General features: G+C 42.3%; 1 protein-coding gene across 1 annotated transcript; it reads left to right on the top strand.

The window, feature by feature from the left end:
- The first annotated feature begins 547 nt into the window (after positions 1-547).
- LOC147892385 (pentatricopeptide repeat-containing protein At2g33680-like) lies at positions 548-3,783 on the top strand. The gene has a single exon (XM_087387365.1). It carries the CDS (start codon positions 1,108-1,110, stop codon positions 3,781-3,783), a length of 2,676 nt encoding a protein of 891 aa, XP_087243491.1. The 5' UTR covers positions 548-1,107.
- Positions 3,784-17,401: the final 13,618 nt, after the last annotated feature.

The following is a 17,401-nucleotide window of genomic DNA, read 5'->3' on the forward strand; positions in this document are numbered from 1 at the left end:
CCTTAGACTATGATGAGGAGAGGGATGAAGTTCCTGAGCTTGATATGAATGATATGTTGTTGATAGAGAACATGAATGTTGCTTATGCTACGGATGAGGACTCGCCAGAGGCATCTCGCATGTGAGATTCGTTGATGGAGTATGTTGTTGCCATTAATGCAGATTGAGGATGTTGTGCTAGATGTTTGTTTTCAAGCTGGGCCTTATGTAATTGCGCACCAAAGTTTTGGTATCTTGTGTGTCATGCGTGATTGAAGCTGTCTCTTGTATGATTCAAATGTTCTGTCTCTTGTATGATTCAAATGTTCTTGTAGTCCTTAAACCTCTACTAATTGCCTCAACCTCTATAGGTATATAGATATGTGGCTAATTAACCTACGTGATGTAAGTGTATCTATAGTTAACTAGTGTATATGTATATATTAAACTATATGTCTATACCTAGCTGTAGTTGCAAGTAAATCTAAGGGCGAAACTATAGGCCTCAATAATACAAAAGTTTTCGTATGTATGCACCCAGAGACTAGGCTGAGGCACCCTAGGACGGAACTTTGCAGGCGCGTGGAACGGTGGGAGAAGGAGGTGGGAGAGAAGTGAGCAGGCGCATAGATTCACGGTGGGAGAAGGAGGCTTGACCGGAATATTCACAGGCCATTGCAGGTTGCCTGTGGCAGAGGCTGGCTGAGCAGGCGCAGCGGCGACACGGGAACAGATCACGCGGAACAGATAGCATAGCGTTCAGACGGCCAAGCGGAAGCGCGGGAATGGGCTCCTAAAAGGCCGTAGCCGTTGCGTCTTAATTTGGCTGGTTGGGTGGCCCGGTGTGGAGATTGATTGCTACGTGTAGAGGCCCCCACTCTTCGCATGGACTCCTAGCGTCCTAACTCCTCGTTACGGTTCGCGCAGTCGTGTCGGAAAGCGAACCAGAAAGGGCTTGGCAGTGAGGGCCTAGAGGCGACAAAGGCGTATCTTGGTGGTCGACCCTTTACACTTGCCGTGATGAATGTATCAGTTTCGTTTTCTCGATTATCTTATGAGGAACATTTTCAGCAGAGGGTCAGCGACAATGTTGGAGGTTTGAGAGAACTGTGGCAACAGTAGGGTCAAATGGTCAACGCTGTCCAGGCTCTGGAGTTTATGGATCAACAGGGGACATGTGTATCAAAGAACATCATTTACTGTCTTCTGCAAGCACTGACCAAGGAGAGACATCTGAAGGCTGCTAGGCGATTGCATTCCCTTATGATCAAGTGTGGGGTAGATTCAATTTCCTTTTTTGGGGATCACCTCATCCGCCTGTTTGCTTCATGTGGGAGCTTGGTGGAAGCAAACGGGGTGTTCTCTAAAGCCTCGCAACGAAGTGTATACACGTGGCATGCAATCATTTCAGCACATACAGAACTTGGAGACGGCCAAAGGGCTCTTGAATTGTATTATAGAATGCAGCAGGAGGGCATAGAGCCCGACAAATATACTTATACCTGCTGTTCAAAAGCATGTGGGATTGCCGGAGAATTACACCAGGGCAGGCTGATACATGACCATGTTATCAAAAGTGGACTTGAATGTGATGTGGCTGTTGGGAGCACCCTTATTGATATGTACTCCAAGTGCAGGAGCTTAGAGGACGCACACACTGTGTTTGACAGCTTGCCTGTGCGTGATGCTGTCTCATGGGGTGCAATTATTTCAGGATGTGCCCGGCAAGGTGAAAGTCTGTTTGCCTTTAAGCTTTTTGAAAGCATGCAACAAGAGGGCTTAAGTCCCAGCAAAGTCACATTTTTGTGCATTTTGAAAGCATGTAGAGGCATAGGAGCCCTAGAGCGTGGCAGGGTAATACACGGACAGATTATCAGAAGTGGGCTTTTTTCAGACTCGATGATTGGGAACACCCTCGTGAACATGTATGCAAAATGTGGGAACCTTGAAGAGGCTCATAAAGTATTCACTGAGCTGCCCAATCGAGACATCGTGTCATGGTGTGCAATGATTACGGCATATGTGGAGCAGGGGCATGGTCTTCTTGCGCTGGAATTCTTCAAGAATATGCAGGAAGAAGGCATGAAGCCAGATAAAGTAACACTTTTGTGCATCTTGAAAGCATGTAGCAGCATAGGAGCACTTGTACAGGGTAGGTTAATACATGCTCAGATCATTTTTATTGGACTGGAATCAGAGTTAGTTCTAGCAAATGCTCTAATTGACATGTATGCTAAGTGTGGGAGCCTCAATGAAGCATGCAACATGTTTAATGGATTCTCAAATTGGAATGCTGTGTCATATGGTTCAATGATCACAGGATATGGCCAGCAAGGACAGGGTCTCCAAGCTGTAAAAGTCTTTGAGAAAATGAAACAGGAAGGCATCAATCCAACTAAAGTTACTTATTTGTGCATTTTGAAAGCATGTAAAAGTACAAGAGCCATAGGACTTTGTAGGTTGGTACATAATGAGATAATAAGGGCTGGACTGGAATCAGATGTGATTGTCGGAAACACTTTAGTTGACTTGTACGCCAAATGTGGGTACCTAGACGAGGCATCCAAAGTATTTGACAAATTGCTGAATCGTACTGTCATATCATGGGGCGCACTCATTACTGGATATGCAGAGCATGGAAGTTGTCTTCCTGCTCTTCATCTGCTTGAGAAAATGGAACGAGAGGGTATTGAGCCAGACAAAGTTGCGTGTCTGGGTACCTTGAAAGCGTGTGGCAGTGTAGGAGCAATAGAACAGGGAAAGCTGATACATGGACATACTATCAAAAGTGGAATTGAATCCGATGTGGCCATTGGTAGCGGCCTCATTGATATGTATGCTAAGTGTGGGAGCCTAGCTGAAGCAAGTAAAATGTTTGATAAGTTGCCACATAGAGATATTGTTTCTTGGGGTGCAATCATTGCAGGATATGCCCTCTATGGCTTGTGCAGCCTTGTGGAACAATGCCTTGAGGAGATGCAACGTCAAGGTTTAAGGGCAAATGGCTGGATCTTTACTAGTATCCTCACTGCCTGTTGTCATGGTGGTCTCTGGGATAAGGGGTATATGTATTTTGAACACATCCTGGAGGATCATAGCTTTAAACCAGCCATTGAGCATTACAGCTGCATTGTTGACCTTCTTGGGCGTGCAGGACAATTAGATGAGGCTGCAAGTCTACTTTACACTATGCCAGTCCAACCGAACATTATTGTGTGGACATCGTTGCTCACCAGCTGCACAACCTATGGCAATATTAGACTAGGAAGATTGTGCTTTGATCAAGTTGTCAGATTAAGTCCAAATGATGCCTCTGGCTATGTGTTGATGTCAAACATTTATGCAGATGCTTGCATGTGGGAGGATTTCGATAAGATACAAGAGCGAAGAACATGTGCAGAGGCTTGGAAGAAACCTGGGATGGCCTGGCTTGAAGCTCACGACAAGGTGCATGAGTTCACTGTCACAAAGCACTTTCAAGACGATTGGATTGATGGAAAACTAAAAAGATTGAAACGGCTAATAATGGGGCATGGACATGTGCCACCAATAAATGCAGCACGGAAACTATTGTCGGAGGGAGATAAGCGAATTGCCTCATGCATGCATCATGAGAAACGAGCTATAACTTCACATTGTGTAAATGCACTGGAGGGTGCAGCTGTCCAAACCAATAAAAATTTTGGCGTGTGTGTAAATTGCCATGATTCTAAAAAGGCTGTGCGCTTTAATTGTAAAATAACAGTAAATGATGTAATATATACTTATTATCTTAGCAATGATGTGTATTTATCTAAAGTGTAATATTGTGATACACTATGTTAGTAGGTTTACAGAAAATATGTGCATAAGACCTAACCGTTTCATGATGATATTTTGGCAGTCTTTGATGCAAGGTTAGGATGAAAATAGGATGAAGTTCATGAAAATGCACTTCGTGGTCTTTCCCATTGCTTTCCAATGGTTCATCGCATTCTTGAACAACTTGTCTTTAGCCATCGATAGAACTGGTTGAAATGACAGTTGTTGCGATTCAGAACTGTAGCTGCTGGTGGTTTACTGGGATTCTTTGTTTGACAGTGGAGAGCTACAGGCGGCATGATAGTATGGAAAAACTCTCGGTCCATTTTGCGCGGTCTTTCTCAGGCAACAGATACATCACCATATGTGAATAGCACTTAACAGGCAAAGACTTCACTGCCAATGGACGTGGTGTCACACTGTCCTTTGTAAGCGCACACCAGCGACAAGGTAATGGACTCACAAAAAGATCAACTAAAACATTGAAACAGATTATCAAAGTGTTTATCAATCCATCACAGCATTCGGGAACATGTACTTCACGCATATTGTATGGCAGTAAAGACATGGACCCGTATCAGCCCACTTCATGCAATTTACAGGAGAGATCCAATTCTACTGCCTCAGACACCTCAGCTGACATTGCTGCAAATTTTACGGATGTATTGCCTGGTTCAATCATTAAAGCTAAATGAACCAAAGTTGCACATTTACCTGTCAATAAATCTTCCCAGATTGCCCAAGCATCCATACTCTCCTTATGTTCTTGATCAAGAACTTGACTTTTGTTTTTGATAAATTTGGAATCCTTTGTACATTTGGGATATCAATGTCCATATGCGTTGCCGAGTTTGTGTGGTCTTTTGATTTGGATGTTGTGATCATTTCCTATATTGAGCTTAATTCTTTGGGTGATCTGAACAACATCATGGGAAGTTTGCAAGCCTTGGATGACAAGTTCTTCTAGAGATGTCATGAAGAAGATGCACATGAAATTATAATTTAATTTTTTGGCTTGATGATGACGTTTGGGGAAGCATTTGCAACCCAATTTAGGACTATTCAAAAGCATCATGTAGCTATTTGCAAATATTTGCTCACTTGCTGCTGCTGATGATGCCATGGCCGAACGTGCTTTTGCAAGGTATTCCTATCAAATATGGGAGCCTTGTAGCTACCTTAAAAAACTTTCCTAATCTAACATTGGAAGGTGGGACATTGCTGGAAGAAGAGAGAAGGTTGAAAAGTACCACCTTAAGTACAGAGAGGGAAGCTTTGCTTGTGACAACTAAGGATTTCAAGAGGGAGTTAACAACGAGAAATTGAAGTGTTACAATTGTGGTAAGATGGGTCACTTTGCTAGCGGATTCCAGAAGAAAGAGAACCTCCATGCAAATATAGTTGAAGTTGACATGGTAGTGGAGGATGCATTACCATGTGAAGACCACTTCCGTTGAAGGTGCTTTGCCTTGAGTATATGCCTAAAATGAGTATAATAAGTGTCGGTTTATCGGGAGAGAGAGGGGGGTCTTGTAGTACTCATAGCCATGGATGATGGGGTTTGAGCATACGAATTGAGAGTCTTGAGGTCCAAGTGTACATTCTTTGCTTGAGAGAGACTTATATAGTTGCTTGAGGTGTTCGGTCCATAGAGAAGATTCCTTGGTTTTTGTCCTAGTCCATCTATAGCCATGGGCTAGATAAAGAGGTAATAGAAAAGAAAGGTCTAGAAGTTCGATCAAGAGAGGGTGTTAAAAATAGAGGTGTGAAGGGTTTTGTCGCGATCATTCATGTTCAACAGATTCCAAGTATATTAAATCACTATCAATCACGGGTGCAGGCACACAAATTATCCTCCCAACCACCCTCTGCGTAAGCATGAATGACATATTGTTTCAGTTCACTTTCTACATGCCCACAACAGAGCCCACAAATCCCTAGATGGATCTCGCCCGCCACATGTCGTCATTCTAGGGTACCTCTTAAATGCACCATATACCCCTCTCTTGGGATATCCATTTATTCACTTGCCCCTAGGCACATTTACACATTTAATGCATTTACTCCTTCACCTTTGGCTGAATATCCTTCTGCTCCTCTAACTTTTGTGTTTTGACCTTGTTAAAGGTCTCATCATCCATATCCTTCTCATCCACAGTTTTCTTAAAGCACATCACAAGGGATCAAATGTATCTTCTAGTACAATTAATTCATCATCTTCAATTCCAACATTCTTATTTATGCTACATATTTGAGCAATTAAGGCCAAGGCATAATCTTCTCTGAGGTCAAAGATTATGCGTATATCTGAAAGTAGATAATACTCTTGATCTTGAATAGTGAAGGAAGGAAGGAACCCACAGCCGTAGACCCATCTAGTCAGTGCCTTGTCACCCTCATCAAGGACCTTGACATTAATCCTTTTGACCATTCACATGAAGCCCAAACAAATATAATACAAACATTCCTTTAAAGGAAAATGTCCACCACTGACCCTTTCGAGGTCATGTTACCTCAACTTGAGAGTAACATTCCTTCCCTCTTCAGGCATCAACGTCCTCGATGATAAATTCTGGGAGCACTCTCCGTAACTGGTATACGGATTCCTAGGTAGCTTTTGATAGAGGTAAACCATGCCATGTAACCAACACCATGGGTATCTTTCGATTGCGTACTTGCATTGTTCCTCGGTCCAGGATTCTTGTTGGTTTGCACCTTGCATTATCCTCTATCTCCTGAAACAAAACAATACCTTGGATTAGTGAGTCACCTGCATGCATACATTTCTTTAAACGAGACACATGAAACACTGGGTGCACCTTACAACCCTGTGGTAATTCTAATTTATAGGCCACCTTGCCTATTCTTTTTAGAATTAACCACGGCCCACAATATCGGGTGATAACTTAGCACACTCTCCTACAGTCAAAGACTTAGAGTGCGAAGGAACTCTGAGAAAAACTTCTCTAACGGATCTGTTTTCATCTGCGTACGCCTTAGCTCTATCCATAGCTTGGTGGATGTTAGCTCTTGCAACAAGTGCTAACATCTCTCGCATCTGAACCACAAAGTTCGCGGCACTAGGCACTTTCTGAGCTATTCCAACTATAGCTGGATTTGCTAGTCTATAACCATAATTCAGCTCAAATGGATTGGACCCTATAGAGGAATGTTTTCTATCATTGTAGGCAAATTCTAACAGTGGCAACCACTTGTCCCATGTATGTTGCCTCAATGAAACATATGCTCTAAGCATATCCTCTAAAATTTGGTTAATTCTCTCCATCTGACCATCCGTTTCTGAATGATCCCCACTACTCATTCCCAACTCAGTCCTTAGTGTCTCAAACACTGCAATCTAAAAATATTGGTAAATTTAACATCCTTGTCTGACACTATGGATTTGGGTAGTCCATGCAGACGAAATATATGTTTAATAAACAAATCCGCCACTTGCGGGGCACTAACAGACTCTCTAGTCGGAAAGAAATGAGCCATCTTGGTAAGACGATCAATAATCACAAGAATAGAATCATATCCATCTTGTGACGTAGGCAGACCTACAATAAAGTCCATGAAAAATGCTCTCCCACCTACCTAGTGGTATTTCCAAGGGCTGTAAAAGTCGAAGTGGCTTCACCTATTCTACCTTACTTGACACGAAAAACAACGTGTCACTTATTCATGAATATGTTTTTTCATTTTTGGCCAAATGAAATCTCGCTTCATGAGATCATACGCTTTCTCAACTCCTGGATGTCCCGCACATGGGCTATCATGGCATTGTTGAATGACTCTCTTCCTGAGATCATTCTGATTAGGTACTACTACCTTGCCATTTCTTTTCAGCATACCATCTCTTATGGCATATCTTGCATAAGTTTGGCCTTTTCTGGATGCCAGGTCATGCCAGGTCACCCTTTTCCCTTGGTTTAAACACATGAGCCTTAGGCCAAAGGCTCTGGACGAACTCGTCTACCATTTGAGTTTCTCTAATCTCGATCATTAGAGCACTCTCTAATACTATGAAACTCATATTATGCATAATGCGTGACAATGCATCAGCAACTTTATTATCCTTCCCTCTTCGATACTGAATCGTCAAGTTAAACTCCTGCATGAGTTCTACCCACCTAGCTTGGCGGCCTCTCAAGTTAGGTTGCTTTTGTTTCAGAGTATCATGATCAACTCAACAAAAAACTCTGATCCATATAAATAATGTCTCCATGTTTTCAAAGCATGGACAATAGCATACAACTCTAATTCATGAGTTGCCTAATTTCATTGAGAGGGAGAAAGCTTCTTGCTTTCAAAGGCTATTGGCCTTCCCTCTTGGAGGATAACTACTCCTACCACAATGCCACTTGCATCGGTTTTAATCATTTCACCTCATAAGACACATCACATCATTCATCTTGAACTAATAAATGTGCTTTTTCTAATCTATGGATGGATTCTTCCTAGAATGCTAAGGCTTATCAAGGGCTATATCTGCATGAGCAAGCTTTGTCATTTCAAAATCAAGCTTCTCTGCATAGTCCTGAATTTGAAGTTCCAACTGGGTAACCCTTTGGTCCCATACTTCAGTTGAACTTCTGCTGCTATTCTGACTATATATGTAGTGTCAGATCGGCTAGTCTTTAATTTCAGCCTCTTTACAAGCTTGGAGTTAATTACATTGTGTGTTGAGGCTGAGTCAAACAACACAATGACATCATGATTGGCTACTTTCCCTCTTTTCATCTTAATTAACTCCATATCATTAAAGGCTGTATACCCCATTGCTGTGTGCTTTGATAGGATATTATCAGGTGCAATGTTTACTAGCTTAGCAATAGACACACAACAAAACATGTACTGACCTTTGAGAAGATCTTGCTAGCTGAATCTCCATCTGTTTTGCTTTGGGACTTTTCTCAATATCTACATCGCATTCTAAGATCACCATCTCAACCATCCGATGATCCTTATTTCATGGACAATCTTTCCACTGATGAGGCTGAAGGCATCCAAAAAACAAGCCTTTTTCTCTTTGATCTAGGTTTAAAGAAGACTTCAACCAAGCCTGGGCTGCCATTGGTGTTACTTTTCTTTTCACTCTAATAGTGGTACTTGGTCTAGAAGGAGTCTCAACTGGCTTTGCCTGCTTGGCTTGGCCACTAGGTTGTGAGGCACTCTCTTTACTAATCCACTTCTTCTTAAACCCAGTTTTCTTTGGGTACTCATACTGAGTCCCAACCTGCACAAACCCACTTGAACTATTCCCTTTGGCATCCTCATAGTTCAGGGCTATGGCAATTGCTTCATCTAGCGTGTTTGCATACTTAGCCCGAACTTCCATCTTGATCCGATCATTCAGTCCAAAGATAAAATCTTTTACCTGCACCAACTGAGGTAGAGGCTCATAAATTTTCATTACACTTTCTCTGAACTTATTAGTGTAACCAGCCACATTGATAAATTTCTCTGACAAAGATTTCGATAGTGATCCCAAGCTCGGGATGCTTCATCAGGAGGTAAGAAGTGTTTTCTAAATTCTTTTTTAAACCCCTCCCATGTAGTGCATGCCACTCCATCTTTCTGCTATTTTATCCACCATCTATCTGCTACCTCATTAAATATGTGGGTGGCCTTGCGTATTTTCTTCATATCATTCCTGATTTCACAAATGGTGAAGGCCTTGTCCCATTTGTGTAACTAGGTCTCTATGGTATCGGAACTACGGTTAGACATCCGACCAGAATACTTATCTGGCCTATAATTGGCAATATTAGGCACCTTACCCCTCCTACGTTCGACCGTATGGACACTGGTTTTCAAGCTCCATTGGAGCTTTACCTTTCTCTTCATGAGATGGTCTAGTAGACATACTATGAACCATTTTTTTGAGCTTGGATTGCCCTACATTTGCTTGCAATTGTTGAGCTAAAATTTGTTGCAAGGCATCCTCTAATAATGCAATTCTGCCAGACAGTGTATGGCCTGCTGGGCGCGACACCTGCAGGGTCAGTCGGACTCCCGACTCTACGGGATCCACCCTAGAAGCTTCTTCTTCAACTTGCATTAAGTTGATTGTGGTTTTTTTTTTCCACACACTATATAAACTGTAAATGCAAACGGTCACAATTTCCCTATGCTAGGGAGTGCCTGCAATCCAGACAACTACAACTTCACAATTGAAACAAACATGCTTTCCCTATACTAGAGAAATATTTGTAATGTTTAGCAATGGGAGATAACCAAACCCACAATAAAACTTGAAAACTTAAACAACTCCAAGGCATAAAGAAATAGAAAGCTCCCTAGTCCAAATTTCTGTATTTAGGCCCCTGATCACTTGAATTTGACACCACACGACTTCGATATGGGAATGTAACTGTGGTGATAGGTAGATCAATTGAGAAGCAGGCCATGGCTGTGAGACAGAGCAAGCCGAGAAACATCCTAGGGTGCAATACCCAAGCAAAGAACTTCAATTCCTACTGTACTAGGATTTTGGCAATGTTCACCAAGTCTCATTCCTTCTCAAACACGTGACCAAGCTAGAAGAGCACCATGAGGACCAAGTCCAGTTGCACTTAGAATACTAGTGGGTGCGGGTTTGACCCAAGACTTGTTTCCACTGACCTACGAGCACATTCACACTCATCACTACTGGAATGGAAATACACCATCAAAATTACGAGGAAGATGAAGAACCTCTCGAGCAACCAGAACCAAAATGGGTGCCAATGGTTGTAAAGCCAAAGATGGCCACACCAATCAATGAAAATTTTCAAAATTACAAGGGAACATATGAAGAAGTCCCATCACTTGCAAAGATTCTTGCGAGCCTATCACATTAATGGGGCAAATACCGAGGACACATGAAGTACTTTCCTTTTACCTTGGTAAAGACTGCTCACAGGTGGTATAATTAGTTTCCAATTGGCAATTTTGAGATTGGGAGCATATGACTGAAGCTTTCTTGAAGTATTTCAAACAAGACATCAATGAAGAAGTTATCTGCACTAAATTGAGAAAGCTCAAATAAAAGGAAGGTGAGTCTATATAGGACTTTGTCTTAAAAATGCAGTCCTTGATCAATTAGCTTAGCATGGCACCAAATGACGTCCTTGTGTGGTTGGGTACCCAGGTAGACATTTGGTCCCCAAAATTTGACAATCCTACCACACTGACATATGAACACTTGCTAAACTGGGTGGTGGCCTTGGAAAAATGTGGTGAAGCCAAATAAAAAGAAGAAGAATAGTGATGATGAGGATAAATCACGAAAGAAGAACAAGATTAAGTCTACTATCAAAAGGCTTTGAAGGATATGGGATACCAGGAAAAGCTGAGCTCTAATGAAAAATGGTGCAACAAATGCTCCAAGAAGGGACATACAGAATAAAATTACCATACACAATACTACAATGTATGCACCAGTGTCAAGAAATGTACAGAGATTGTGAACCAAGTCACAATGGAAACCAAGCCCAAAGAAAGATGGTCACACGGGCCTGAGCAATGCAACAATAAAGGAAGGGATGATAAAGGTAGAGGTCCTGTCAAATATTTCTATTGTGTTGAGAATCATACCCAGGATGAATGTAAGTTGTGGCAAGAGCATCTTAAAATGCTCAAAGACACTCTTGAAAGGTGAGAAGTGGACCTTGGCTACCAAGCCATACTACTGATATTATTGATCCAGTCAATGCACCAATGCAAGTACCCAATTGAAGGATCCAATCATCACCCTAGAAGAAGATCCACCATTTGATGGAGATCTGAATGGAAGTCATAGAAATGACTAATTCGACCAGGGAATTAAAGGGAAAAAGGATTGCTATTGACTGGTGGGTTCACCAATGCAAGTGACATAACCCAGTGAAGCTTCCACTAGCCAAGAATTACCTTGTACTGTGGAGTGACCAACACCAAAGTGGCTAAGGCATGTGAAATTTTCTATGGCATGAAAGTCAGTCTGGTCATGTCTGAGTTGTTGAAGACTTCCCCGTACTACCAAGAGTTCTTTTTACAGTAGCTCTAAGCCCAAGATAGAACGACCAAGGAGATCGATTCCTTAGTGATAATTCTGATCATTGGTACCCTAGTGGTAGATGACCAAGTACCGGTAATCTCAGTAAAGATTAAGAAGTAGACTGCCTTTGGTGTCATTGTAGATGGAGGTTCCAGAGTTAACATTGTTTCTAAAGCCATTGCTAGGTCGCTCAAGTTTAAGCATTTGAAGCCATCACCATTTAGAATCTGGATGGTAGATCAACGACCAGTGGAGCCAAAAGGTATGCTTCAAGATGGCGAGGGCTATCGAGGTCCAGGTTTAGGCCGTTTGGCATGGTTTCTCTTTGTCGATGGCATTGTAGGCCTTTTTTCCATCTTATCAAGCCGTATTTAGCCTATAATTTCACACATGAATTAGGTCCCAGTCTGACGATGCCATGTGCCAATAGTGCCATGTGGTAAGAGTGCTACATGCCAACATTGCCGCATTCATTCTTTGATTTTTCATTTGTTGCAAAGGTCTTACCAATTGATTTCTTTCAATATTAGTAGTGTCTAATTGCTAACAATGATTCTGATCTGATAGTGTATAGAGCTCAAAAAGGCAATCACTTTTCCTTTTTGGAGCGTGTGCAGATTTCTCCTGGATTGGGAGTTATGGCTTGTCGAAGTTTTGATCAAGAAGAGGGGCTTTGTTCACATGCTGCTTACAAACTGTGCTTAGCAAGGGCTTCTATGTGCTTAGGTGGCACTATGGTGGTGTGGCATTTAACTAACCCTATCCCTAACCACGGTTGCCCATTTGACCAAGGGTGAACTAACCCTAGTTAACCACAAACTCAACCAAGGATGTTTCTAACTAACCCTGGTTAGTTATTATCTGCCACGTGTCAATCTAAGGGAACCTCGGAGAAAGAAAAGATTTGCAGCTTCTCTGCAGAGGGGCGATGACAACGGCGCTTATTAAACGGAGGTGTTGACTAACCACGATGCGGTGGCGAAGCATATGGAGGTGTTGGAGAGAGTTTGTCATTGAAAACCCATGGGCAAAATATGAAGAGGACTGCATTGAAGAAGCTTTTGTTGTGCTTGGGAAGCCGTAGCTATGTGGGAGCTTTGGAACTGCGTGAGCGTGGAGTTGGAGCCTAGGAGGAGCTTGTGAGGGCATTCGATTGCTGAAGCCTCTGCTGGTGTTGGCAACTTGGCTTGTGAGGCTTGTGAGGTTTCATTGGTCGTTCGAAAAAGGTGAGCTGGAGCGTTCTCCAGTCAATGTTGCTACCCGTGGCTGTGGGTGAGCATAGCTAGTCCATCACGCCGAGAAGGCACTATGTACTACTGTCGGCTATGGAGCTGCTTCTATCGCAGGGACGTTGAGGCTGCTGGCTGGTGAGCAGTCTGTGAAGGTCACTAGGCAGCATACACCAGTTTTACTGGTAAAGAAAAAGGATGGTACTATGCGTTTATGCATAGATTACCGAGCACTAAATAAAATCACCATAAAAAATAAGTATCCTATGCCTCGCATTGATGAGCTCTTTGATCAATTGCAAGGGGCAAAATATTTTACTAAATTTTATTTAAGGTCAAGATATCACCAAGGACGAATTAGGGAACAGGATGTCCCTAAGAAGGTATGGGCATTATCAATTTAAAGTAATGCCATTTGGATTAACAAATGCTCCAACAACTTTTATGACACTTATGAATAGTGTCTTAAGGCCATATCTATGGAAATTTGTTGTAGTATTTTAAGATGATATCCTTATTTATAGTAAAACCTAGAAAAAGCATTTGGAACATTTATGAAAGTGTTCCAGTTGCTTAGAGATAATTCACTTTTTGCTAAAGAATCCAAATGTGAATTCTTTGCAAAAGAAGTGAAATACTTGGGACATATAATATCCCAAGAAGGGGTTCGTATGGACCCTGACAAAGTAAGGGCCATATTGGAATGGCCACATCCTACAAATCTAGAAGAATTACAGATATTCTTAGGTTTGCCCAGATTCTATAGGAGATTCATCTAGGATTATGCTAAGATTGTTGTTTCGATGACGGGCCACCTTAAGGGGAAGGGAAGCATCTCATTTCTGCTCAAATCTAACTGTTTGAATTGCCAACTGCTCTCTATTTGTAATCTTGAAAGTTCTTGTAAGACTTGTGTGTCTACCTTTATTTGTTTGCTTTCTAGTTTTGAGATGAAGTACATATTTGTTGGGTCGTGGACTCTTGACATTGCTATGTACACAAGGCCATGCGTCCTTATTCTTGTTAAGTCGAGCGCAAGGGGTTCTAGTGTCAAGCCTTGTGAGCGATGAATTGTTCATCCACCTGCTGCAAGTTGGATCGGGAATTGTTTCCTAGTAATTGTGTTTAGTTGGTTGTTGCCAATCTGGACTTCGCAAGCAACACGTAGTACTGGTGTCCATGATGTTGGCTTATTGTTAGTGTATAAATCCATTATAGGGCCAAGAATGGTATCATCATTTCACAACAATGTCTTCAAAGCTCTGAACCTGTCTACATAGTATTGTGCCATCGTAACAGGGTCGACCTAGTGAGCTCCTGCACGTCAAAAATGTATTGATCATTGCCCTCGAGGATGGTGCTTTTTTTAAACCCCCGAACACACCATTGCAGAGGCTCCCATCATTTCTTGGCCATAGAAAATGTGACGAAGAATGTTGGTGGCCCAAGTTGCTGCACCACGGCAAAAAGATTTTGCTTGAGCCATAGCTTGGTGGACGTCCTCAGGCAAAAAGATTTTGTAGTTGGTGGATGTCCTCGGGCAAACAAAATCGCAAAAGCCTATTTTGGATTGCAGTAGTCTCTCGATGTTCATGTCACCACGACAATTCTCGCCTCAAGTTGTCTTCCCTGTAGGCAGCTGCCCTTTCTGCATGCATACCCACATAAATGACAAGACATGCCGCACCAAGACTTTCATTGTCTTGAAGAACAAGTTCTTGACTGACATCACGAAACACCGATCCTTATTGCGTAATTCCCATTTGACTTTGTCTTGATAATATGTTCTTGTAGGTATCTCGTACCTACGAGGGCAACCAAAAAAAAGAGTAGGGAAAGCTAGTTCTACATAGTGTTCATCTTTGAAGAGGCTAAGTGGGGAAAACCACTCCAAAGGCACCACGACTATTGGGCCGTTCTCAAAATCAACAACTTGTTGGGCTGTGTAAATGCCGTGAACAAGTGCGTCTGTGCCATTGTCTATGTGTGATGGGAGATAATAGGTGTTGTGTGACACTGACTGTGTTTCCTCTGCATCAGATTGGAGGTTTCGAATGTTTATTTTCACATTGTTTTGCAAGTAAAGAGGAGTGTGTAGCAATTCTTGTAGTGTAGCATTGTCAAGCTGGGACACACAACCACTAATGTAGTTGTGTTTATACTACATCATGTGCCGTTTGATTACGATTGTGTATGTTGCACTATCAGTAATGAATCGGGGTAGGACTTGTTGTGCCTTGTCAACATCCGTGAAAACATTAACAATGCTACCGTGCAGCCCCATTTGCCCTTCATATGTCAATTGCCTAATTTGTGCAAAAGATATTCTAACTGAAACTAGCTGCTCCTTGACTTTATTGAGAGTCAAAGTGTTTTTTTGTGGCACGGCCATTTGCATATTGTCTTTTGAGAACCGGGCTTCTTGTTGGCCCGAAGCTGACCATAACACAACGAGCAAACTAGACTGTTTGTTTTCGCAAATGAGTTGGAGTTTGTGGACCTCAATGTTTGTTGATGTTAATTTTGAAAGTCAGGGACCCGCAAGAACTACATGCGTAACTTGGCGTGTCGTTGATCCTTTGCTGGTAGGCTCGATGGGCGTTAATGTTGCTCCTTCTGCACTTTTTTATGGTAGCTTCAGTGGTGCCGTGTCCTGGTGGCCGACGTATGAAGTTGTCACTACTTTGCTGGCTCACTTGTTGGGGATGTGGAAGCACATCATGTGCCAGGGATTTTTAGCTTGCTTGGTACATAGTGTCTTTCAGTTTGTAAATCTTGTTGCATGTAGCCTTGAACTTGTGAGTGGTTCCCCCGTGGCTTTCCTCAACGCTCTCGTTATTTCCTTTGTTGGCAAGTCTATGTTTTGCTGGAGAAGGTGCATCAAATAGAGTTCATCATCTTGTGTCCAAATGTTGTAGGCCCTCTTTTTTGGGGTACGTAAGAGAGGCATGATTGTGGGTGGAGCATGTATTTAATCAATCATTAGGACATTGCTTTGACCCTCGTTGCCTATTTGCAAATCAAATATCGGGTATATTGATAGGGCATCGTGCAAAAGAATGGTGAAGGAATGTTGCGGAGTCTCAATCCCCACAATGTTGGGGCAAATGCTTGACGATGTCTTCTTCTGCATCATCAATGTTTGTAGTGTCAATTGGATGGTTTGAACTCCATGGCAATAACTTTTTCTCTCAGACATGGCTGATGGCTTCTAGTCGCACCAAGTGAAATATCATGGTGTGGTTGCATGCGGGATACAGTGCAACCAAACAAGATATCAAATTAGTGTTTGATGGGTGGTCCCTTATGAAGCCATTGTCCAGCCTCATGTTGTAGAAGCTCAGGCTCAATGTGGATTCAATTTTGGAGGGTTGGTGTCTTGTCGCCTAAGTACTTAGGTTCACCAAAAGTGTTTTGTTTGGAAGTTTCGTGGATTTAGTAAGCCTAAGGGAAATTGTCCCGGTGGTTGGAAGTGCTTGCACCATCAACTGGGGCAAAGCAAAAGGGAAAAACAATTTGCGGGAAGTTGTCAGGCTACATGTGCGAAGGGGAATGTTAATTCATTTGCAGCAATTACGGACTTTGTGGGGGATTAGATGCCAGAACATTGTGCAGCCAATGGGGAAAATCCTAGTGGGCAGAAAGAGTTCAAACAACAAGTAGAGCGAGGGAAAATGAAAAAAAGGTGCAGAAGATTTTCACAAGCCTTACAGCCGCGGGGAGATGGTCATTATGTTGTGGCAGTCGTGGGCTATGCCATGATCCTCATCAAGATGAGACCTTCGTTTATTGTAAAGGTTTGTCCAAGAGCGAACTGCATGGGGCAACAACCTCAATTTGCTTCATATCTATAGCTAAAAGCATGAGTAAGGAAAGGAAACCATACCCATAGGAAGCATAGACAAATACAAGGCCAAAGACATGTGGCTCTTGCAAAAGGCGAGAAATTCAATTGCACAACATTTGTACATAGTTTCTTTATCAATTGGAGTATGTGCCCCTAAACAGGGTTTTCGACGCTATGCATGGAATGTACAAAGGAATGTCAAAGGACAACATATCCACAAAAGTAGGAAACTAACCGGTAGGTAGGAAGCATGGTGGTAGGTGGAGGTTAGCGTGGAAACTAAATATTTTGCACGTCATGCGCATTGAGTGGCTGTAAGAGGATTTTGTAATTCCATTATGGGCGGGCCCTACAGGTTCAAACATGCTCACATGGAGAGCAATCTAAGTTTCCCTAATTGAAAACTTGATTGGGTGATTCCATTGCGGGGCGCCTCTAAAGGTTTAAGCATGTTTGCTTGGACAGCACTTTAAAGCGACATCATTTGGCTGCTAAGGAAAAAAAATGATATTTAGTAATAGT

This window comes from Dipteris shenzhenensis, chromosome 16 (assembly GCF_047967505.1).
Source record: "Dipteris shenzhenensis isolate YYH24624 ecotype China chromosome 16, Dip_SZ_1.0, whole genome shotgun sequence".
Classification (NCBI taxonomy): Eukaryota; Viridiplantae; Streptophyta; class Polypodiopsida; order Gleicheniales; family Dipteridaceae; genus Dipteris; species Dipteris shenzhenensis.